The sequence below is a fragment of the Ictalurus punctatus genome, chromosome 15, assembly GCF_001660625.3.
Source record: "Ictalurus punctatus breed USDA103 chromosome 15, Coco_2.0, whole genome shotgun sequence".
Taxonomy (NCBI): Eukaryota; Metazoa; Chordata; class Actinopteri; order Siluriformes; family Ictaluridae; genus Ictalurus; species Ictalurus punctatus.
The window spans coordinates 10,965,227-10,989,143 of record NC_030430.2 but is presented as its reverse complement, the minus strand read 5'-3'; the positions used below and the strand labels follow the sequence as shown (position 1 = coordinate 10,989,143).

The window sequence follows — 23,917 nt, the reverse complement described above, 5'->3', positions numbered from 1 at the left end:
CAGTGTCATTTCTTCAATGTTGTCACATGAAAAGATATAATCAAATATTTACAAAAATGTGAGGTGTACTCACTTTTGTGAGATACTGTGTATGTATATATAAAATATATATATATATATATATATATATATATAATATAATATATATATATATATATATATATATATATATATATATATATATATATATAATATAATATATATATATATATATATATATATATATATATATATATATATATATATATATATATATATATATATATATATATATTTAATTTCTGGCTTACATTACAAAAAGAAAAATAATTAGATTTGCTTGCATTTTGTGTGTATGTGTAATATATATATATATATATATATATATATTACACATACACACAAAATGCAAGCAAATCTAATTATTTTTCTTTTTGTAATGTAAGCCAGAAATTAAATTATATATATATATATATATATATATATATATATATATATATATATATATATATAAATATATACACACATATACATACATATACATACACACACACACACACACACATACATACATACATACAAATCAATTTAATGTAAGCATATTCCAGAATATTCGTATAAAGTTTTAACAGCTGGAATGTAAAGTATGAAACTACACACTGCACAGTGGTGTCCATTTTATTAAACCCTTTATTCAGAATGCACACAAACTGCACTGGTTGATTCAAAAAGCAACTTGTCACCAATGTTTAAAAGGACTTGATTAAGGGGTAAAATTTTGTAAATGACTAATAAGCTTTTAATCCTTTTACATAGAAAATATTTGTTCTGAGGGCACAGCCGGCCACAGAGGTAGCTCAATAAACTTGTCCATGAGAATGGGTCCGCAGGGTAAAATAACCTTAGTCAAACTTTTTTGGGGTGCTGGGAGGTGATGCAATGATGGAAGTTGCTAAACTGATATGTGGTATGGAAATGGATCACTCTCTACCTCCCAGTTAGTAGGTCATCTTCAATATAGGTCCCATATAACATGCTTTAAGACATGATTTTTCAAGATAAAAAGCTGCTGAACAGATCATGCAGATCCCAATGTCTCTAAGAAGCACAGCTTTTAGCTGTCTTATCAGTAAGAGGGGAAAAAAAAAGCGTAAACCCTGAAAAGCAACAAGACACTCGCCTTTGGTATGAACCTACCTTGTGTCATGCCACACTCTTATAAACTAGTGCTAGAAACATGTGTGATGTATACTGCAACAATGGGATCCCATTCTCTCTTTTTAAACCTCACCTTTTTTTTTAATTAGTTATAATTATATCTTAGCCAACTTCCCATATACCCTCTTATTTTAAAATGAGTCTGGTATTTTTCTCACTAGGATCTGCTCAGTCCTGAAGAAGGTGGTTATAAGAGATTTTACTGATTTCTCCAGATTTTGCTTCAAGGGAGCAGGGCTGGGTCCTTCACTGCTGCATGGACAAAGCTGGAGGATTAATTCATATTTCATTTGTGTCCGATTTTCCTGCAGCAAATCTCTCATTCTCCATTTTCCTCAGCGTCGTCTCCCTGCTCGCCATCCATTAGTAAGGCTGCGTATTTACTGGCTGAGCTGAATTTCTGCCAAACAGAGAGAAAAGATAGGATGTAACCAAACACTGATAAAAGTTAGATAATATTAAAGTCTTCTGAGTGCAGATATGAGAATATAAAAAAAGGACCGACAGCTGAAGGTCTGAACTGTCGGGAAGGAAAAGAAGAAACAAAAGCCGTTGCAAAACTATGCAGAAGAGGTATCCAAATGCAGACATTTGGAGCTTAATTTGTACTTCAATTACATTTTACATAACCATGAGTACTTACTCGGTAATATGACTTTGTAAACACATCGTGACAGATCCCTATACAATATGGGCTTGATATGTGAAATGGGCAAATAGGGCTATATATATCAAGCCTCAATAAAGCTTAAACACACCAGGAAAATGCAAGAAAACAAAGTAAAACAACTAAGAGAGCTGGAGTGTAATGACTAATCCTGACTTAGTTTTTCAATTCTCTATACTGCGTCCATTTTTGCCTATCCAATCAACCTTTTCAGTCCTAATAATGTATGGAATTCTTGCCATCAGTCGTGCACCTGATCCACATTACTCTTAATATGCCTAGCTAAATTATGACACGATCGAGGGTGTAGTGGTAAGTTCTATGGATTTGCTTGCATATTTCGGTCCTCCAAAGCTTCCTCTCATCTCATATGGCTTGGTGAGTGTATTATTACAACTTTTCAAATAGGACTGGATGGTTCTAGGCAATTCACTGCACCAAACACTCTCTTCTGCATGTTGGGACAGAATTTATTGTCACAGTGGACTTTATTGAGTGCTTTAAGGAGGGATTTGTGCCGCTCACCTATGCCCATTCTACACCATACTCCACTCAACAGCATGAATCCATGGACCCAACTGGTCTTGAGTCAACAAACTGGTGGTGGTGGTGGTGGTAGTGGGGGTGAATGTTGTGGGGAATGTTTTCTTGCCACAAATTGAAACCTTTACTACTGCTCAGCATTGCTTAAATGCCACAGCATCCATCCATCCATCCATCTATCTATCTATCTATCTGATTACTGTTGCTCACCACGTGTGTCCCTTTATGACCACAATTTACTCAACTTATAATGGCTACTTCCAGCATGATAAGTCCCCATGTAACAAAGCACCATTTAACCATCTCAAACTGGTTCCATGTACATAATGACTTCTGCATACTTCAGTGGTCTTCCCAGTGACCAGATCTGACTCTAATAGGGCACTTTTGGGATGTGGTAGAATGGCAGATTCAGAGCATGAATATGCAGCTCACAAATCTGCAGCAATTAGGTGATGTCATCATGTCAACATGGACCAGAATCTCAAAGGAATGTGTCTAAAACCTTTGGGAATTCATGCCACAAATAATTTAGGCTGTTCTGAGAGCAAAGAGTGGCCCTACCCAGTATTAGTATGGTTTTACTAATAGTGGGCAGTAGGTATAATCATGTGAATTGACATGTTGTATGTTGTTGTGGAATGGAAAAATGTGAGCCCAACTATGATCTAAAATTAGCAGCTCCTAACCGACTGATGACATGAAGTAGTAGATTCAGAATTTAAGTTCATTAGTTTTAATAATGTTCAAGGGAACGCATCTGCCTCTTTTTTGCTCTGAAACATAACCACACAAATATGAATTAGTGATGTTTGCTCCTAATCTCATACCTAAAGCAAAACCTTGAACTTAGTTTTTTTCCCTAAGAATTTGTCACAAAAGCAAATAATTTGGGGCCTGGCAGCAAGTTAACTAAATTAAATTAAACTAATTAGGTTTAATTTGTATGATTAACATGTTCAATATTGCCAAAAAAAAAGGTGAAAATATTGATTTTTGACACAACACACTTAATTATAGCCACCTCTTATTGAATTAACATGATAAACACAAACTAATCACACAGCAGCTATCCATTTCAGAATATTTGGACAAAGACACAGGCACACCCAGAGGCAAAAAAGTATAAAAGGTCAAGGGACAGGTCGTCACACCCAGAGAAAGTGCCTTAGAGCTCTGTCACTCACAGGACTGGGAGATTCCTCATATTTCTTTGGCCCTGGTGCTGGTCTGAGATCTCGCTCTCTTCTGACGTCCTTTCTACAAGCAACGTAGAACAGACTGAAACAGCAGTCTGGCATGCATGTAAAGGCACACTTAGTCTGGTGGATAAAAACTTTTAACTCTTTTTTTTTTTTTTTTATAAAAAGGTTTTAATTGACATACTGAAGAGTGGGTGGTTCAGTGTATGTGAGGGATGAACCATTTTGGATGGTTCCTCAGAGATTATTCTTATTTATTTATTTATTTATTTATTGTTTTCTTAAAAAAGTTAAATAAACTACAGCTTAGATGCAGTACATGATGCAGAACAATTAGATAATGCTGGTAATATGGATATAACATTACAAGGCATAGAAGTGTAAAAAGCACAAGCGAACAGTTTTGTAAGTATTCATTTGAGATGTAAGGGTAGCTGCAAATGGACTCTAGTATTACTTGTCTCACGGCCAAAATTCTACTCAGTAGAGGCTAACCTGTCCGTTTCCTTGCGCCGGTCTCTCCCTGCTGCCAGAGTTGTAGCCCCCCCCCGGCCCCGCCGTGGACCATCTCCCCTGTTCTCATCTGTAAGGAGAGTTTGCATGTATAGACATGTGCAGTTAGACAGTTAAAGCTGTTACCCATTTGAGGGCTGCACTAATGTCTTAACACTAATATTATACTGCTACTGCTGGAATGCAACTATACATAAGTATAGCAGGTATTAAACAGCCAAGTACAATTTCTCTTCAACATGTGGTAACGTCTCAGTGTTCTCTACATAATGTAATACATATCTACACTGTCTGGTCAAATCTATAGATCCCATACATATTGTAAAAGCAGGAAACATTCTCATTTTTAATATCTTGTGTTTCAGTATCTCACTATGGGACATACCCCCTCATTCTGTCCCCCAGAAGAAATATTCCATTAGCCCAGCTGAGATTGGCTGGCAGACGTGATACGTGCAACACAGTGCAGAGAAAGATCATATATTCAGTTGAAAACATCTTGCTTTCAAAAGCCTCTCTCAACTAACAAGCACAACAAACATGTTTAGCTTAACTGATCACAGGGTGAGCTGCCCACTTGTCACCACATGCTGCCTACCTTGGCATCACATCATCTCAGAGAATAGTCTCTGCTTTCACCTGTCTCCAAGAAGTAGTATTAGGGTGTTTTCACACCTAGTTCGTTTGGGCCCTCCAAACACTCTCGGAGCGGTTCAGCATGGATATGTGAACAAACCAAGTGATCTCAGACCCCCCTAAAAGGACCCAAAAGCGAACCTCCAGAGGTGGTCTGAGTGGGTTCGTTTGTGGTTCAATTTCTTTGGGATATGTGAAAGCAATGAGGTCCAGGTCCGCTTTGCGTTTCATTTCAACATGTGTACCTGGAGGCTTGCCGTACCTGCAGCCATGTTCCGTCACTGCTGAAAACAACACAAAACTTTTCAGCATGTCAGGTTGTGGGGTTGTGAGGGGGAGAGCTGTGTACTTCTTGAAATTTGGAAAGAGGATTGCATTAAACGTCAATTATCCTCAACACTTAAGAAGATAAAAGTGTTTCTTTTGTTTTCTCAAAAAAAAAATTAAGAGGCTATAACAGAACAGCGCTACAATGCTGGGTAAAAGTAAAAAAACAAAACAAAAAAAACAAAACAACTATGACCGAAGCATGAGCATCCGCAGCGAAGTGCACCGATGTGGTGAGTCCATTGAAATGAAAGATTCCTGTCCCTTTTATTATGACTTGGATGAAAATTTTGGTGCAAGCTGGGGTCTGAGTTCTTATGAAGTTGTGGTGTGAACAACAAACGGTCTGAGATCACTTCATTGCTGAAGAGAACCAAAAAAAGAACCGGGTTCTCTTTTGAGTCCACTATATTGTGAACACCAAAAAGACTGAGGTCACGTTCGACCGGTTCCCTTTCTGGTTCACTTTAAATGAACTTGGTTTGGTTCTTTTAAAATGAACTATATGTGAAAACACCCTTAGCCTACTAGCATCCACATTATGCTGTACTCCCCCCCCAAGAAAAAGGCAGCAGGAGAACCCTCCCTCTCCCAGGAAAGACATGGTCAAAATGTGAGTTTGTTGAACCAAGACATCGAGCTTGTATACTCTACTGGTTTGTGCTTTGTGCCGCAACATGCCCGGGTCACATGTCACAAAGTACATGACCCCATGAAGAGGAGGAAAGATGCATAAATTCAGTTAAAGCCCCAGCTGAATCTCATAAGCACATACCAGTGCTCCCCTTCAATAAAAATGTTTCCTGGTCTGCATTCATGCCAGAGTCCGCAACCAAACTTGCAAAGTGCCTATTAAAATAGAAATGTTTCAATAAAACAAGTGCAAATTCACGTGCACATCCCAACACCCCCCCAAAATAACACTACAAGACGCAGCCCAGAGCAGTACTGCTGAAATGCTCACCAACATTGAAAATTCACTGTTGCACACTTGTGCAACAATAATATGGGCTTTCAGCACGGTAACCAAGGGTTTTGCAAAAATAATTTCTCTAAAAAAACAAATGAGCAATATTTCCTGAGGAGAGCCAACGTGGCTTTTACTCAAGGTTGTTTGGTCCCAAAGAAAGAATGGAGTCTACTTCTGATATTAGATCTGTGCACACTGAACAGATATTTAAAAAAGTCCAGGATATTGATACTCGTAGCTTTGACATGGGTTGTGTATCATGTCAATCTATATCTACAAAGAAACATACTTTCATATCTCTATCTTTTCCACAAATACCGGTCTCCCTTCTCCTCCAACGAAATAGAGGGATTGATGGTTGACAGGACAGCAGGAGTGTGTGTGATCAGCCGTTTACTGATCACAATATGCCATAGTGAAATACTGCAATGCTCTTGAAAGAGAACTTCCGGTTATGAATGTAACTCCAGTTCACTTATAGCATGAGTGAGATTTCGATTGTTTCCAAGAGACAGTTTGAGGGAGAATGTCCCATAATGAGATACCCAACTCCTGCTACCAGAGAATAAACCAATAAAAGTAGACAATAAAGCTGATTCCAATATTCCACAATATTACCTGCCATTGTATTACTAAACAGCTAACATTAGAACACATCATAATTTTCTGAAGTCATTAAGAGAAAAATAATAGATTATGATTTATTTCTTATAGAAAGAAGTCATCTTTGGTCATAACACCAGAACGAATTATTAACGTATTCACAAAGTCAAACCAACTATGTATTTAAAAAAAAATACTATAATTTCTATCTAGATCACTGCCAAAAAGAAGCTGTGGTAATGAGTATTTGGGAAATAGACTCGAAGGAAAACAATAACTGCTGGAATAACTCTCTCTTAATACTTGCAAATATAGCCAAGAAGGAGGTTTAAAGGCTGATTTATACATGCTGTTAACTGCACTTATGCAAGATGGTGGCCACCGTGTCCTGTGGTCATTTGGTGCATCGTCTCTGCACGTCCTCAGAAATTAATGCGGCACATCCTTATGGTGCAATAGCAACATATACAGTGCAGGCAGTATCGCACCACGAGACACTGTCCACAACTGAACACAAACTAACACCACGTCTTATATCACGTATTTATGTAATATTCTAGAGTGCTACTGATTAACTGTTTTTCTTATTACAGCTAGTAATAGTAACGTAAAAACCTCTTAAACCTACCAAAATGTCTGTTTTGCTGTTTTGAGTACCAACCTTGTGCATTTTCTAGATAAGTAAATATTTTTGAATGTACGGTCAGGGTTTTTGGTTTGATCACACCAACGACAGAAAGTTTTAAAGAGAGTTTAACATCGCAGTACATGAAATTGCCAAAACATGAAAGTTAAACTTGGAAAGCAGATGGACAGAGATGTTTTGGCTCTGCTATACCATTGAATGGATACCAGAGGTACCATTTTTTTTCATACCATTTTTTCCTCCAGAGGTACGTAAGAGACGCAAGCAAGTATGTGAACAAACAATGCCTCTTGCGTTGCAGCTGGACGTGTGGACGTACACGTAGTAAGTATAGGTAAAGGTAAGTATATTTGCACAATGAAAAACAATGTAGTGAGTGAGTGGGACAAACAATGGTGATCAAAAATGTTTGACTTTGTACAGTGGTGATGCTCTCTCAATTAATTTAACCAGCAGCTGTGATGTTAACTAGAGAGATTAACTAGAGAGCTGTATCAAATGCAGGATAGTCTGTAATGTCTGCTCCAAAAGTCACTAGATTGTGTAGACTCTTCTTTTTAAATAAGGTTTTTAAAGGGTCACAAATACTGCAAAATATAGGGAGAATCTGTATCGATGCATAAAGCTACTCATGTAATCATCTCTCTAATTAATCTTTCAGGATTGGAGTGGAAGACAGAACTCAGTACATATGTATGTGTGTAATGCAAGTAAAGATAGCCTTTCTTTTTTGTAGTTTTTAAACTGGAAAAAATAACAATCAAGGAGTTTGATAAAGCATTTATGCAATGCATAACCAATGAATAAGCAACAGCGTTCATTATATGGCCAAACGTTTGTTGACACCTGACCATCACACCAATATGTGCACATCCCATTCCAGATGTAATCACTTTGCTGTTATAATAGCTTCCAATATCCGGGAAAGCTTTCCGCTAGTCTTTGGCTAGTGCCTGTGGGAATTTGGGCTCATTCAGCCACAAGAGCATCAGTAAGGTCTGGCATTGATGTCAGACAAGAAGGTCTGGGATGCAGTCAGAGTGCCAGAGGCTGCTGGAAGAGGTTTGCTGGAAGGTCCACATACAGTGTGGGTGTGATGGTAAGGTGTTATGGCCATTAATGTACTTCATCCACAACTGTGCTCTTTCATGGTTGATTCAACTATTTCTCTCACAATTCTTGATCTTACCTTTGACTTTCTGGGGAACTCTCTCATCAGCTGAGCTTGTAGAACTGAAATCAGACAGGATAAAATAGACTGCAGTCAAACTCAGTTTTGACAAGAAGCATTAGAAATACAAGTTTTCAAAAGTATCATAATGAAATATGCGTCCAAAAGTAAAAGGCATGACCCACCCCCCCAAGAAAAAAATAACTTATTCTATATCATAATTATAATCATCTTGCTTATTAACTAAATGCTTGTATTATTTTTTATATAATTATCAAAAATTTTTTTAAAGAGCTGTCCAATGCCTGCAGCATGTTAATAAACTTATCACTTCAAATGAGAGCTGGGTCACAGAATGTTTCAGACCTTTTCTCTGGAAAAGAAACAGGCAGTATATTTCAGGCATGAGTGTTGAGTGTTTGGATTCTGACCTTTTGAGAGGACCAGGTTTCACCTCATTCTCTGTAGAGCCACTGCTCATGGCACTTCTCTTTGCCCAGGCATTCTCTTTAGGGGGCGGGGCTGGGACCACCTTCAGAGGAAGCCCATCCTGCTTGGACAATGAGGCTTGGCTTCCTGGAGAGGGTGGCTCATCGTCACGCCCACCAAAAACCTCGTTCTCCAAAGAGCGCTCGCTTTCTCTGCGCCTTGAGCCTGCGATAGGAGGAGTGAGTTTCCTTTCAAATAATAATAATAATAATAATAATGTATGATTAGATCAATTATGATAATGAACCAAGATGCACCTCTGCTAGTGGTGCTTCCTGGCTGTGATGACTCGCTTCCTGTTCGTGAGCGCTCTGTTGCTTGGTCCTCACTTCGCCAACTGGGATGTCTATGTAGAAAAGAAAAGAGGACGGAATAAACTTTTTCCCTTAGTTAATTATTTTCCTTCCAAAAAGCCGCCAGTTTAACTTTAATTTCAAAATATGATAATTATTAAGGATTCGCCAAGTTCTGAGTAGTACAGCTAATTTCATTTAAGACAATTAAACTATTAAGTCTACAGAAGTAATTTTTCGAGGAGAGATTTGGTACAATACTTGCTTTTTGCTGGTACAAAAAGCAATTACTTCTTGTCTGTTCGGTGTTTTGTCTCTGCAATCAAACAGCGTTCTACAATCAATGCTGCCCTTACAATCCTACACTGGAATGTAAATCAATATATTTGTGATCTATTTAATCCTCTTATGTCCATACAGTAGGTGCGGACAAACAGCAGCCATCAGGCAATTCTAGACAGCCAGTACTTCTGAGGGTTCACAAGAAGTTTTGATATTTTGCGAGAGAGAGCATTTTGCAGCTCATGAGCTCAGATGAGGGTGTGTCAAGCTCTAACACTGTGAAGCTCACTAACACAATGCTGCTGTCTACTGGACATATTTTGAACTACATTAGTGTGGATGTTTACGGCCCAGTGTTTTTAACTTAATATTTGTCCAATGCATCTGTAGCATGTATTTGATTGCAACAGACAACTGACATGTTCCCCCATACGGAGAAAAGATGAGTCCTTTTGACTCAAAACTCAGTATAGAAGCCCAAGGGCAGAAATCCTTCAGAAACAAAATCTCTGACAGTATAGATTATAGAGATTAAGAACTAATCTTGCAAATACAAATTAAAAAACAAACAAATGATAAATGTATAAAAAGCAATGTTTCACGTAAACTTTTTTGGACTTCCCCAAAAAGTGACTTCCATTGAAATGAATTTCAATTAAACAGTCAAAAGTACTTTTATAAGTTACTATATAAGTAAAATTGTATTTATAGTACAGTATTCCCTCAAATTACATAATCATTTTTGTTATGGTTTTGTATTTTTTCAATATGTTTTAGAGAATAAGTAGGCTATTCAAATATTCCTGGTCCAGAAATACTAATTAGTTTCTGCAATCAGTACAATTTCTATCAGCTCTTAGCATTAGTGGGGGGAGGGAAGAAAAAAAAAAAGAAAAAAAGAAAAACCCAACTGCTGACCCGAGATAGCCTCCCCAATATAAACAAGTTTTGCTGTAACAGTATTTACACTATTTTTGGAGATTAATTACAAACTGCAAGTTTTAATGTATTTTTATAGTCTTAGTTTATTCAATACAATGAAATGGATGGGGAAACTTACAGCATATATACACAACACTACATCAAGGTCTTTAAAGCAGCAGCAATTTTCCCACCACATATTTCCTAAATTTCCCTCAAAATGGGTACCAGACACCACCTGAAGACTTTCTAAAAGTGTGTCTGCTGAAAACCTCAGCAATAAGGAAAACTCCTTTATAATGGCTGCCCTCATGTTTAAAGTCTGCATTACCTGGTACAGAACTTAGCATTTCTGTACAAAATGAAGTACTTACATATATAATATATAAATATCTCTACTGTAAAACAGGCCAGTTACCATCTCCTCAACACTCATCCAGTCACATTGGGGTCACATTGGCAGTATTGTTACCTGTACATGTTTTTTGTGTGTCACAGAATGATCCTGCCCTATTTTGCCAAATACATTTTTATCCCAGAACATTTGGTAGATGAAAAGTTTCTGATTGGATGGGTGGTTCACCTCTCTCTGGGCTTGCGTTCGGGTCCTCTCCCCTTGTCCTCCTCCAGCTGTCTCTGCAGCCTCTCCTGCTCTTTCTTCAGTCGCTCCTCCACCTCCCGCTCCTTAGAAGCCGTATCCACTGGTTTGGCTCCTCCGAAGATAGAAGCGGATCGGCTAGAGGCGGTGGAGGGGGCGCCACTCTGGTCCTCCTCCTTTGGAACGCTGCGTGGCTTCAGGTTCAACTTGGGCCTCTGAGGAGGGCCTGAGCAAATCAAGCCAAATCTTTATTCTCTCTCACCATATACAATAAGACACAATCTTCCAGGGCCATGGAGGAACATACCAGACAATACACGGGCTCTGTATGCAGGACTATACAAAGTGCAAATAGTACAGCAAAACTGCAGCTACAGTGGAATGACAAGTGCAGAACAATACAATAAAATACGGATAGTGCACACAAGTCAAAACAGAAAGAGGATGAAGCAGACAGACTTAACAAATTTTATGTAAACTACCAGCTGCATGTAAAGAATATAACACATTAACTCTCATAATCCTTCAGTAATTTTATGAGGTGTATAGGAGACATTGATTCAACAAAGGTTCAGATATAAAATCTTACCTCTGTCCTCACGTCTCTCATCCCGTCTCTCATCCCGTCTATCATATCTGTCTTCGCGGTCACCATAGTGATCTCCGCTGCCACGGTAGTCATCCCGGCGGTCGTCCCGGCGGTCGTCATAGTCACGCCGGAAGCCACTGCCGAATGGACGACGACCTCCACTGCGAGAGTCATAACCTAACACATAATTTTTTTAAAAAAAACCTCTTTATCCTAAACATATAACTGAAAGTATGACATACTACAGCTTATATTATCATAGTGCAGGGTGATAAAATGATATTTGTATTATGAAAGTTTTCCTCTGTATCAATGATAAGCTTAGGGTATTTAACCCTCTTACCCCTAAGTTCCCACAGTATTATGTCCCATAACCCTATATTCCCCAGAGAAACAGCACGCTAACCCTGAGTTCCTGGGCCAAAATCAACATTTTAATTTGAACATTTTTAGGCCTTGAAACAACTTATAATAATGTATTTGTGTAACATTACTTTGAAAATGAAGCAGTTCAGTGTTTTTACTAAACTTAGAGCACAATTCTTAACTAGAGAAATTACGAAAAAATGCTCGCTAAAATCCTTATACTCAATTAGAAGTACCATAGGAGCATCAGCGTGGTCAATGCCTTTATAAATAATAAATAAATAAATGCATTTTAGCACCAAAAGTCAAGTTTCTGGTGATAATCAGACCAGCAGGTAGTGTTTTCACGAATGCACAGAAATGGTCCTGTTATGACTCCAGACCCCTGCAGTGTCAGTCACACTGGTTGATGCTGAAGATGAAGACGGATCAGGGTCTGAATCAGAAGAGTTTGCGTCTCTATCAGTTTCAGTTTCAACATCGCCTGAACTTTCACTGCTGTCACTATCTACAATCCTCGCTTTCGCCTGTGTGACTGTGTATGTTTTCTTTTTTTTCACTGTTTTAGATGTACCTGTGTTCACTGTAGGTGTAACTTTAGCTGGAGCACGATTAGCTTTTCGCTTTGGCATTTTTAGTTCACTTCTACTATTACACCAATATTCATGCTTGGATCAGCTTCATCGTAATGCTGGCGTAATAACGTAATCACGTCGTGACGTCATCAAACTTCCGGGTCAAAAAATAATAATTAAGTAAGGAATCATAGCAGAGTAATGCTGGTACACCGGCCTTACGGGGATAACGTTTACACTGTAAATCCTCTACATCAGCCTTACGGGGATTTGGCATAGATGACCAAGACGGTCTATCGTCCTTACGGGAATAAATCAAAGACGGGCAAGCCGGTTTTTCGGCCATACGGGGTAAGAGGGTTAAATTCAATATACTTTCATTTCTATTTTCCCGTCTAACATACAATGTAATAGCCAAAGGAGACAGGCTGATCACACAGCACTAGAGCTAGGCTCAAAGCATCCTGATATCTGAAAATAATGAACATGTCACAGGTGAATAATTTTTTTTTTGGTCTCATTTTCTGACAAGATGCTTCACTGGGTGTTATCTTTTACCTGCACCTGCCTAATGATCTACATAAATCAAATATGGACCTTCACTGTGCAACTGAAATCACTCTGTGTCATGTTCTGTCATGTTCAAAGTCAATAGTTAAAAGTTGGTAACCAGGAAATGTAGTGATGCTCCACCTCTATCATAGTCTCTGCGGTCCCGGTCATTATAGCGATCCCGGTATCTGTCTCTGCCACTGTCATAGCGATCGTTGTCCCGGCGCGGACCATCGCGGTACCTGTCTGAATCGTAGCGATCTCGGGATCCTAAAATTCAGAGAGAAAAGGTACCTCAAAGAAGGTCATCCATGGCACACTTCCAATTTAGATTGTTAAAGAGCCTTTATTTAAATTGCTATTTCATAGTAGAAATATTTAAAAAGAGGGAGTAATGGGCTGCAGTCCCACGAGTATCGGCAGCAAAACTTTCTTTAGGGTGCAACCCCCACAAACACAAAATTGCCTCAAATGAGCTCTCACCTAAAGCAGCTAAATTAGATACACCTGCTCAAATGAAATGACAAACGGAAGCGGCTAGGGTCAGAATGCCAATGCTTGGTGGAGTAAGTCTAGAGCAAGTCTAAAAGGACACCACTAGATGGTGCCACAATGAGAGAAGATAAATAAACAGAAATATATATACACAAAGAGTGGAAAATATTTGACATATACAATACCATGCATTGAAAAAGTGAATGAGTGACTTCAGAGAAAGGGACTAATATCAATTTCTTCAATTAGACCAGGAAAGTCTATTGTCTTTATTTAATATCTGTAAAAAGTTTTCCGTCATAATAAGAATTTCAAGCAATCACCATCTTGTACCTTTTTACCTACTGTTTCTAATATACTGTCTTGGTTGCCATTATGTGCTTCCTGAAAATGTCTCGCCATGGGGTAGACCACATCCTGTTTACTGATGGCATTTTTGTGTTTCGAGACCCTATACTTCAAGCACCTCTTAGTTCTACCAATGCAGAAGCAACCACAGCTGCACGATAGCTGATAGACTGATAAATCATTGATAAATGACTTGATGTCATAGGTTTGGTCTTAAAAACAATGTATTGTTTTTTTTGCTTTATATTACAGCAATGGTTGCAGGAGCTACATATATGCAAGCCCTGTAAGGACTGGCGAAGCCATGTAGTTTTCTAATTACCAGATAGTAGGCTTGCTGCGATAGCCGGTGTTCCCGGTGTTGGGGCGGCACACACCGATTACATCACTTGCCCACAGCGGCACCGCCCCCACCGTCGTTTTTGCCTTTTTATAGTAATAAAAATCATTCAGTTCAATTAAAAACTGAACGTGTCTGCTCAATTCGGCATCAGCCAAATGAGTCAGAGTTGCAGCAGGAGTCAGATTTCATTTATCAAGAGTGAGGCGCGATGACTTGCAACACGATGGCGGAAGATTTGGTTTCAAAAGTTCCATGTTTAATATAAGCGAATTTGTCATTGTACTGTTTTGTAGTTGTTGTGTTTTTCATTATGAATAATAATAATGAACCCACCATTCAAGCAATTGCTGCCCCTCAATTGCTGCTAATTCGAAAGGGAAAGAGAAATGGCATTCGGTTTCGAATTCTGTTTGATTCACAAAATGAACAAAGTTGTTTCCTTCATAATCTCAACAATAGTGGCAACAAGAAAAATTACAAATAGTTCTATTTCTAACTGTTTGAACTAGAGTACAATTGTACACATCTAAAACAGAACTTATTTGCCGAATTAAATAAAACTGCTCACGTTCTCCGTAGGCATCGTCTCGGCGTGGCCCTTCGTCCACGTCACCACTTGGCCTTGCTCTCCAGTCTGAGTCCGTCTTGTCTGGTCCCATGTCAGTGCTACGATTACGGTCACGACCTGACATTGAACGATCGTCCCTCTCTGGAAAACAGTGGCCATTTAAGTTACATTTATTTCTTTGTAATTAAAACAAGTGTTTTTTTTTTCATAGGGTTATGTCTAATTTTAGGCCTTTAAGAAATCAAATAGAAATGCTAAGATCGACCTGTAAACAATTATGATTACATTAGGAAAATCATAATGAATAAGTCTTCAGTTGAGTAGACATGTAGGCAGCATACAGTTAAATTAAAAATACCTTTCTCATTGGACTGGTCTGCAATGTCCACACGGATCCGGCGATTCCCCAAGTTCTACAGAACAAGAAAAGGAGTTCTAGTTGCAGTGTATCTCAAGTCCCAAAGATTACAAAAAGAAAAACACCACCTTGGGGGTCAATTCAAGGACAACAAAACTTTCTGTTCTTAATAAACTATAGACTTTGCACAGACAAAGCAGAGAAATTAATGCACTTCTATCTGTACTTATATTATATTTAGGCCAAACTTTACTGTCCTTGGGCTCAAGAGCACCTGTAGTCAAAAAGAATCAAGGAATCATATAGTACAGCACAATAATAAACAGTTTCACCTCCTCGTTGAGGCTGAGTGCACGTAGCAGTGAATCCACATCGTCAAACTCTGCATAGCCAAAGCCCTTCAGTCGCTCCGGGTTACTGGGCTCTCGTGGGAGTCGCACTGCACTGATCTACAGAAACAGAACAGATTAAATAAAGCACTGTGACAATACTTAAACTTCACTGAAGAGAGAGAATTTGGAAAGCAAATGATCTGCACAAGTCTTAAATTATGTTTTATTACAGTGAGCAAATGCAACTGAATACATTTTTAGTTAAATCTTGCAGTGAAATTGAGTGTGACACAGAAACTGTAAAATTTTTCACTGTCCACTTTATTTAGCGTACCTAACATGCATTTTTGAACAAAGAGCTTCAGCACGTCACCATTTGTGCTAAACGTCATTTAACCCTTAATCAGTGGTAACTTTCTGAACACAAAATTATTGCTGGCTGAATATTTAGGGATTGTGGACCGATTCAAAACCCAGCAATGACACCAAGGTGTTAAAAAACTGCAGCAACCCTGTTGTGCCTGTTACACTCATAGCAGCACAACATCTGCCAGACATACCAGTACAATGAGCGTTGCTGTCCTGAGAATGGTTCACCACCCAAATAAAATCTGCTTAACTCTATCCACATGGTTCTCCCGTTCTACTCATGGACAGGATAGCGTTAACAGGGTCAATAGGTGCATACTTACAAAGTGCATAAAACAGAAGCCAGCAAAGGCATTATTATTATTATTATTATTATTATTATTAAGTGCCACAGAGTGTACATTTACATGTAATTCAGTATTTTGAATGGTACTGGGGATGGTCATGAATGGGGATAAAACATTGTAGTTGTACAACACTCTAGAACAGTATAATCTGGTCCTGGGGTACCTTGTTCCTGCACATTTTGGTATTTTACTCACTCAAAAAGTCATCAGCTAATAAACAAGGCTATGCTAGGATAAACTGGCTGAGTTAGAGGAGAGAACACACCAAAATGTGCAGGGCACTAAAACAGGGTACAACAGGACTGAGAAACACTGCTCCAGAACGCAAATAAAGCATGTCTTCTAGGTTTCTACTGTACATGTAGGTGTAGTGTACATAATATTAGCAATGTCTACACTATAAATATGCCTACAGGGCACCGTACAGTGTCCTCCACTAATATTGGCACCCTTGGAAATATGAGCAAAGAAGGTTGTGAAAAATTGTCTTTATTGTTTAACCTTTTTATCTTTTGTTCACAAATTTCACAAAAATACTCTGCTCTCATAGAGATCAAACAATTTTCAAACAATTGCAAACAACAGGTTTATAAAAAAAAATCTTTGTTAAATATAGGTATGCAACAATTATTGGCTCTCCAATGAATTAATTTAAGAAAAATATATTTGAAGTATATTCCCATTGATATTTTACATTTTTTAGTAGACCTGGGTGACTAGGAACAGGAAATTGTTCAACCATGACTTCCTGGTTCACAGGTGTATAAATATGAGGTAACACATAGGCCAAATTCCCCTAGTCATTCATAACAATGGGTAAGACCAAGGAATATATCTGTGATGTGCAGCAAAAGATTGTTGAGCTTCACAAAATGGGAAGTGGCTATAAGAAAATAGCACAAGCATTGAAAATGCCCATTTCCACCATCAGGGCAATAATTAAAAAGTTCCAGTCCAGTGTGTCTATATTGTCTCAACACACTGAGAAGAGGATGGAGAAGAAGAGTGGCCAAAAAATCTCCAAGGATCACAGCTAGAGAATTGCAGAAGTTAGTTGCGTTTTGGGGTCAGAAAGTCTCCAAAACTACAATCCGAATTCATCTACATCACCACAAGTTGTTTGGAAGGGTTTCAAGAAAAAAGCCTCTACTCTCATAACCCGGTCTGGGTTTGATTCCTGGGCAGGGAACTAATCCAGCCACTGTGTTGCACTCAGTGCCGGTCCCAAGCCTGGATAAAATGGGAAGATTGTGTCAGGAAGGGTGCAAAACCTGTACCAATACAAATATGTGGACCAATGATCCGCTGTGGCCACCCTTAAAGGTAGCAGCTGAAAGAACAACAGTGGATGAAAATACAAATGACATAAAAAATTTACGTCACTTCAAATGGGAAAATTAACATGGAAATAAAAATAAAATGGATTCCATCTGGCCTTAAGTTATGCCAGGGACAGACTAAACGATTTTTAAAAAAATCTGATTTCAAAACTGTGGGAGACCACAAACCTAAAGAGAGATTCAACCGAGTTTTCACATTATAATCCTCAGAACGCACACACTAGACGATTCGGCCAGACCGCGAGCCCACACACCTGTCGATTGTAGTAACAATTTCACAGACGAGATCTCACAGAAACTCTGATTCAGAAGAAAAACAAACGTGAAGGACGATCGACATCGTCAGCTGGCTCTCCTGGCGTGCATACTATTTCGCAGCGAAAAACAAAAAAGGAGAAACAAAAGAGTTACATTTTGCTAAAATTGCTATTTACAAAACATCCTCTACATGATAGCCATTTCTTTGTAATCACACACAAAGTCGTCTCTCCCGTGGCTGCCATGTTTCCATTATAAATGCATGCACCATCCAGTCAGTGAAGCTTGCTCGCTCTCATGTGCTATTGTGGGTATCCCGCCTCCGCTGGCCTGACCAAAAGCTGAAAATATCAAACATTTAATATTTATGATTTGAGATCGGGGAGGCTCCGACTTGATCCAGAGCAATAAAATAATCGTAATGACACCACACAATTGAGGATTTTTTGGACAAAAAGTGGGTAACAATAAGCCTCGAATCGGGACACGCCCCCCCAATTGTTGGGGAGGGTGCAAATCAAGCTTAAAATCTTCAAGTGTGTGGCCAGTCTTACATAAACCTGTTTCAACATCAGTATACACTACCTTTACAACTGATGCACTGAAAATTGCAGCTCAACTTTTGCTTTGGAAATGTGTGTTTTCCAGGTTTTCAATCATGCTGAATTCCTACCTGAAACCTTGCTTTGCATATACATGTTTATTACCTTATTTCAAACGTATCTACTGATAATGATACACAGACAGCAAATCAAAGGCGCAAATTTAAGATTAAAACAAAAAGTTAAGCAACTTACATTGAGTCCGTGAAAAAAGCTCTTGATAGAGTCTTCGGTCACGTCATAGGGCAGGTTGCCCAGGAAGGCGGTGTAGGGTGGGCAACGAGGCAGGCGCGAGCGGTCGATGTTTGGTTCGCGGGCAGCGCGGGGTGCCGTTGGCAGGATGGAGCGATCAATGGGTGGTGCACGATACACATCTTCCTCCGTGTGCCAGGAGGTAGTAACTGTCAGCAAGAGAGCCAGGGTTAAACCTTCCCATTTCTAAAACAATCAAAGTCTATGTCTGCACACAATCATCTTGCAATAATTCAACAGGTACTTAAGCCACTTTTCCACTGCACGGTACGGCTCAACTCGGCTCACTTTACTTTTCGGAGCTTGCTTTTCCACTGCAGTTTAGTGCCGCCTCAACGTGGGTGCCGTATTCCACTCGCCTTCAAGCGGGAATAATGTTGTATTATTGAAGCCCTGTGCAAATACACGCTCGGGCCGTGTTCCAAATGCCTTTCCTGTTCACTGAACACGGACCCTATTAAGGATGTAAATAACGGCGCTCTAGACCCTACGTAGTGCTCGATATGACTAAGTTAGATTCAGCCACGTCAGAGGTGACTTCGATAAATGCCTGTTAAGTAATTTAAAGATTTAAAAGATTTAAGCGAGACTGTAATTTTATCTATAATGAGAAATGATAATTTTCGATTAATAGAATATTACCATACGCTATGTATTAAATGACACATTTATTCAGGCACAATACAGAATCATTCATTAAGGAGTATTTCCTACTCCCTCAGTATATGGCTCACATTTATTATCGGCTCAGCTCGCTCAGATCCTCGACCGGGGTGGTACTAAAAAAAAAGTACCAGGATTTATCCACAGTGGAAAGGCCCCAAAAAGCGAGCAGAGTCGAATCAAGCTGTAGCGCAAAGTGGAAAAGTGCCATAATAGGGACTCTCACCCTCTAGACCTGCTACTCTTGCTCCGTTTTTCCTTTTTTCTTCATTGGGAAAGTTCTGCACCTGACCTACCTGCTGGTTTTTTTTTTTTTTTAAATAGATAATCTCACACGGATAGCCTATGGACTTGCACATCCAAGTTTAAGTCTATGAACCAACTTCCTGGTTCATAATCCTACCAGGAAACATGAAATCATGAAAACGGTCCTATGCTCATTTATTCGCATGCAAGATCTGTGTTGTTTTAGCCAACATCACGTACGTTCACATCATAACTTCCAGATCAAATCAGAAAAAAAACCCAAACCCGATCTAATGCCTCAACATCTCAAAATAGCACTCATCCACGAGATCATATTGGAGCATTGGTACGTGAGACAAAATACTTAAAATTATTTCTTGAGACAAATTTGAGATGGTGAAGGCAAAAAAAAAACTTGTCCTGTAATATTTTTTAAAAATTGTTCAGTTGTTTGAATTGTTGAACATAACTTAATAAAAAAGCAACACAAAACATGATTTTAAAAAAAAAAGAAAAAAAAAGTTAAAGCCGATTTAGTAAACATGGAGTCCAAAAGACCAACTAAGACCATAGAGTAAATTAATGATTAAGCCAGGTGAAACACTGATAAATAAATAAGCAGCAAGAAAAAGCTAAGAACAACCAAACCCCATTTCTAAACATGATACAGGCTGTGGATTTTTTCCTAGTGTGCTCACCGTCTCCCTCCAGGTCATCAGTCTCATCTGCCCAGCTGGTAGGTTTTGTGGGTGTGTAATTTGGTACAGCACTGCCCCCACTGTCCTCTGCTAAGAAATCAGTTAGGGTGAGGGTCTTCCCCTTCTTGCCCTTCTTCTTAGCTGCAAAAAAACCCCAAACAAACAAAAAAAAGTCACATTGGGTGTACTTATATATAAAATACTTCACAACTCCTCAGCAAATTCTCAAATAAAGGTTAGAAGTAGTGATTCCACTATAATGACTATGTGGTAAATATTCTGAAGAGGGCGCAGAACGACGTAATTAAAAGAGATCTAAGACGAGCACAAAGCAGGCCACACCATACACACCTGTATCCGGCCAACACAGATACAAGCATTTCTGAGGGTGACATGCAGGGCTGCAATATAAATCTCAATTTGATTGTTGACTAAATTTGCTATGTTGATTTATATGTCATTGTAGTGCACTAGATCACTTTTCGCATCCTTCCTGCACGAATACAGAACTTGACCCATGGTAGGTCCTAACTTAGACATTGGCACTACGCTTGGGCAGAACAGCAGCCAGTGAAATTAATATGCAGGCACATCCAAAATGCTTGCCAGTTATATTTTAATCTTGAAGACTTGCATGGAGCAGACTGACCTTTCTGGGTTTATCAAAACACTGAGTTTTTTGTGATCAAAATTTTTTGATAGAATTAAATTGAGAGTAAAGCCTTTTTTTTTTTTTTTTTAATCTGATAGAATTGAACATGTAAGATGTTATTATTATTGCATCATTAACTATGAAAACCTATTAAGCTCTGATATGCAAATGCAAGCAGCCAAATGTTGCCTTCTGTTGTTAAAGTAAAGATATGGGTGCAAATAAGTTTGACTGGATTTCTTGATGATGACAAAGACTGAATGCTTCTTTTGTTGTCTAATGACTTTTTGAAGAAATGTTACATGAAACTATTTACCATTCAATATAGGGGGAAAAAAATTAATGATCTACAAAACAACTTGTGAAATCACCCAAGTTCATTTTGGAGTTACCGAGACAATTAATTACACATGGAGTGTAGCTATGTTTGCTGCTGGCACTAACTAGAGGTGTGCATATGACAGCAACCCCCCCCACACACACACCCTCACCCACATTCTCACCCGTTCCCACTCTCGCGCACTCTCACCCGCTCCCACCCGCTGCCACTCTCGCCTGAGCCCATGCTCTTACACACTCCCGTGCACAAGCTCTTACCTACTCCCGCTCTTACCTGCTCCTGCCCACACTCCCGCTCTTACCCACTCCCACCCCTCCTACAGTTATTGTTTCTGTCTATACCCAAATGCAATATTTAAAACATGGACTCGGACAAGGATAAAACATTTTCTGAAGATGAATGCAAGAAGGTAATTTGTATAAGAATCTGATTTTAGGCCAAAAAACACAATTCTGGGATCTTTTGTTTTGTTAGTGATGCATCGAAAGGAAAATGCTGGGCCGAAAACACACCAAAACAAAAACAATATCAAAGAAGATATTATTCTTCATTCAGTTCTCTTATAATCAAATTTAACAGATGTTTTAAATCCAATTATACAAATAAAGTTCCAGAAATCTATTATGATATGCAAAACAGCAGTCAAGTAATGAACTAGGCCTCTGAAACTGTAAACAACAGATGTAGCCTCAAGCCAAGAACAAAGTTTTGCAGGGCTACACGAATTTTAACGTAATTGCTATACACATAGCAAATTGGACTGCTTTCTATTGAAGCAAGAGTGGCAGGTTTCTCTTCAAGAACAAAAGTTGCTCATCTTTCTGGCAGGAGAGAGGCTTCCTGTTCTCATCAAGAACATGGGGTGCTGCACTGAATATTCTACCTCTCTGTGCTCGGGGCAGATAATGAATTGCGTGCAATCCATGAAAGCAATGGAAAGCGTAGCTGCGCGTGCTATGGATCAGGGCACTTTCCTGTAGAATCTCGTCAAACGTGTCGGAGCATGAGGGAGTTTACCGCCTCATCACTTGTACGCACCTGTTTCTCTGGCACACTTTGCTGTGTGCTGCACGTCGATCCTTCAGCAGACGCGTTCATCACCTCCAGCTCTGCCTGTACCATTTCCCACGCACACTGCTTTTTCTCCGCGTCAAAGTAACGCTCTTTAAATCGCGGATCTAGTAATGTTTCAATGGAACGATAACCGTCGGCTAGACCGAGAGTGAAATCTGAGCGCCGAGCACTGAGGGGCGGGGCGGAGCGGCATACACTGGCTGCTCATATTTTTTTGCCTTTTGTTCTCTGTCGGGCAAAAACCATAAAATGCCATTTTTGGCGGCCAAAATTTCGGTGCATCCCTATTATAAAACATAAGTAAAATAGTCTCATATCAATATTCAGCTTTAATCGATATTAGAGACTGGAAGCTTGGATGAATGAATGTTGATGAAGGAAACATGATCCATTTGCAACGTTTAAGAAAGCAGCACTAAGACATTTAAGAATAACTTGCCTTCTCCCCCTCCCCCCTTTACTACAAGTTAACAAAACCTTGAATGAAACATTGTCTGTGTTAAAACATACAACTAAAATCCCCATTATATTTCCCAATCAAATAACACAGCTTCACCCACAACACGATGCCACTGGTGTGATTTGTAAGCACGTGTGAGCATGCTTGGACCATTGTTAATGTGGCGTAGTGTCTTGTTAGGTTTGCTATAGAAAGTGTTGGCCTCTTTTGTTTCTGCATTGTTTAAAACTGCACTGCAAACTTTAGGCTTCAGAGTTTTTTCTTTTAATAAAAGTCCAGCTTAGCCAACACGATCATTTGTCATCTAACATTTGGAGTACAAAGGTAATATTGGTATCACTAGACAGCTTAAGTTTTTTTTTTTCTTTGTTCCTGGTATTCATTATGGAATTAAAAATATCGTAAGCAGTTAAAATGACTGAAAAACCATGGGCTGTTCCAGTATTTTAAGTGCTCCTACCTAATGATACCAGGCCGAGCTCTTCTGTTAATTACTGAACCTTTTATAAGCTGGCTCACGCATGCTGGAGCAGATGTTTAACACAGAGGCTCCCCAGAACTGGGACTCCGAGAGAGAGAGAGAGAGAGAGAGAGAGAGAGAGAGAGAGAGAGAGAGAGAGAGAGAGAGAGAGAGAAGAGCTTGAAGGTGTACAAAAATAAAAGTTCTTTATACAATACTAACTAGGGCTGGATTAAAAAAAAATAAATAAATTTTCCAATTTTAATCGATCTTCAATTTAACAAAACGATATGGAGTCGGGAAATCCCTGAATCGATTCTTAATGTGCGTGCTTTACTTGAGAGGATGTGGATATTATCTGTAGTTCGCCTCTCATCCTGAACATGTCGCCATCTTTCATGTTTTGAAAACGGTTTTATTTATTAAAGCGTCATGGAACACTAAACTACATTTTCTGAGATTTTAACAGATGTGTTAAGACAGGAAGACAATCTTAACATTTGTTAATTTTAATTGTAGGAGAAAGCTGGTTAATTTTGAGCTTTTGTCCGCTATTTTCGTCTTCCTGGTTT

General features: G+C 38.9%; 1 protein-coding gene across 3 annotated transcripts in view; it reads right to left on the bottom strand.

The window, feature by feature from the left end:
• Positions 1-651: 651 nt before the first annotated feature.
• Positions 652-23,917, bottom strand: part of eif4ba (eukaryotic translation initiation factor 4Ba) — a 26,904-nt gene continuing 3,638 nt past the window's right edge. Inside the window, exons 2-15 of one of the 3 annotated variants that reach the window (XM_017487488.3) lie at positions 20,360-20,500; positions 18,696-18,901; positions 15,585-15,701; positions 15,253-15,307; positions 14,895-15,035; positions 13,282-13,410; positions 11,648-11,824; positions 11,044-11,284; positions 9,222-9,310; positions 8,907-9,129; positions 8,494-8,537; positions 4,105-4,192; positions 3,595-3,667; positions 652-1,597 (exon numbers count right to left, since the gene is read on the bottom strand). In XM_017487488.3, coding sequence (XP_017342977.1) covers positions 1,517-1,597; positions 3,595-3,667; positions 4,105-4,192; positions 8,494-8,537; positions 8,907-9,129; positions 9,222-9,310; positions 11,044-11,284; positions 11,648-11,824; positions 13,282-13,410; positions 14,895-15,035; positions 15,253-15,307; positions 15,585-15,701; positions 18,696-18,901; positions 20,360-20,500 — 1,805 coding nt within the window. In that variant the 3' untranslated portion in view covers positions 652-1,516. The remainder of the gene's footprint in view (positions 1,598-3,594; positions 3,668-4,104; positions 4,193-8,493; positions 8,538-8,906; positions 9,130-9,221; positions 9,311-11,043; positions 11,285-11,647; positions 11,825-13,281; positions 13,411-14,894; positions 15,036-15,252; positions 15,308-15,584; positions 15,702-18,695; positions 18,902-20,359; positions 20,501-23,917) is intronic. The other 2 variants (XM_017487489.3, XM_017487491.3) reach the window with 2 other exon arrangements.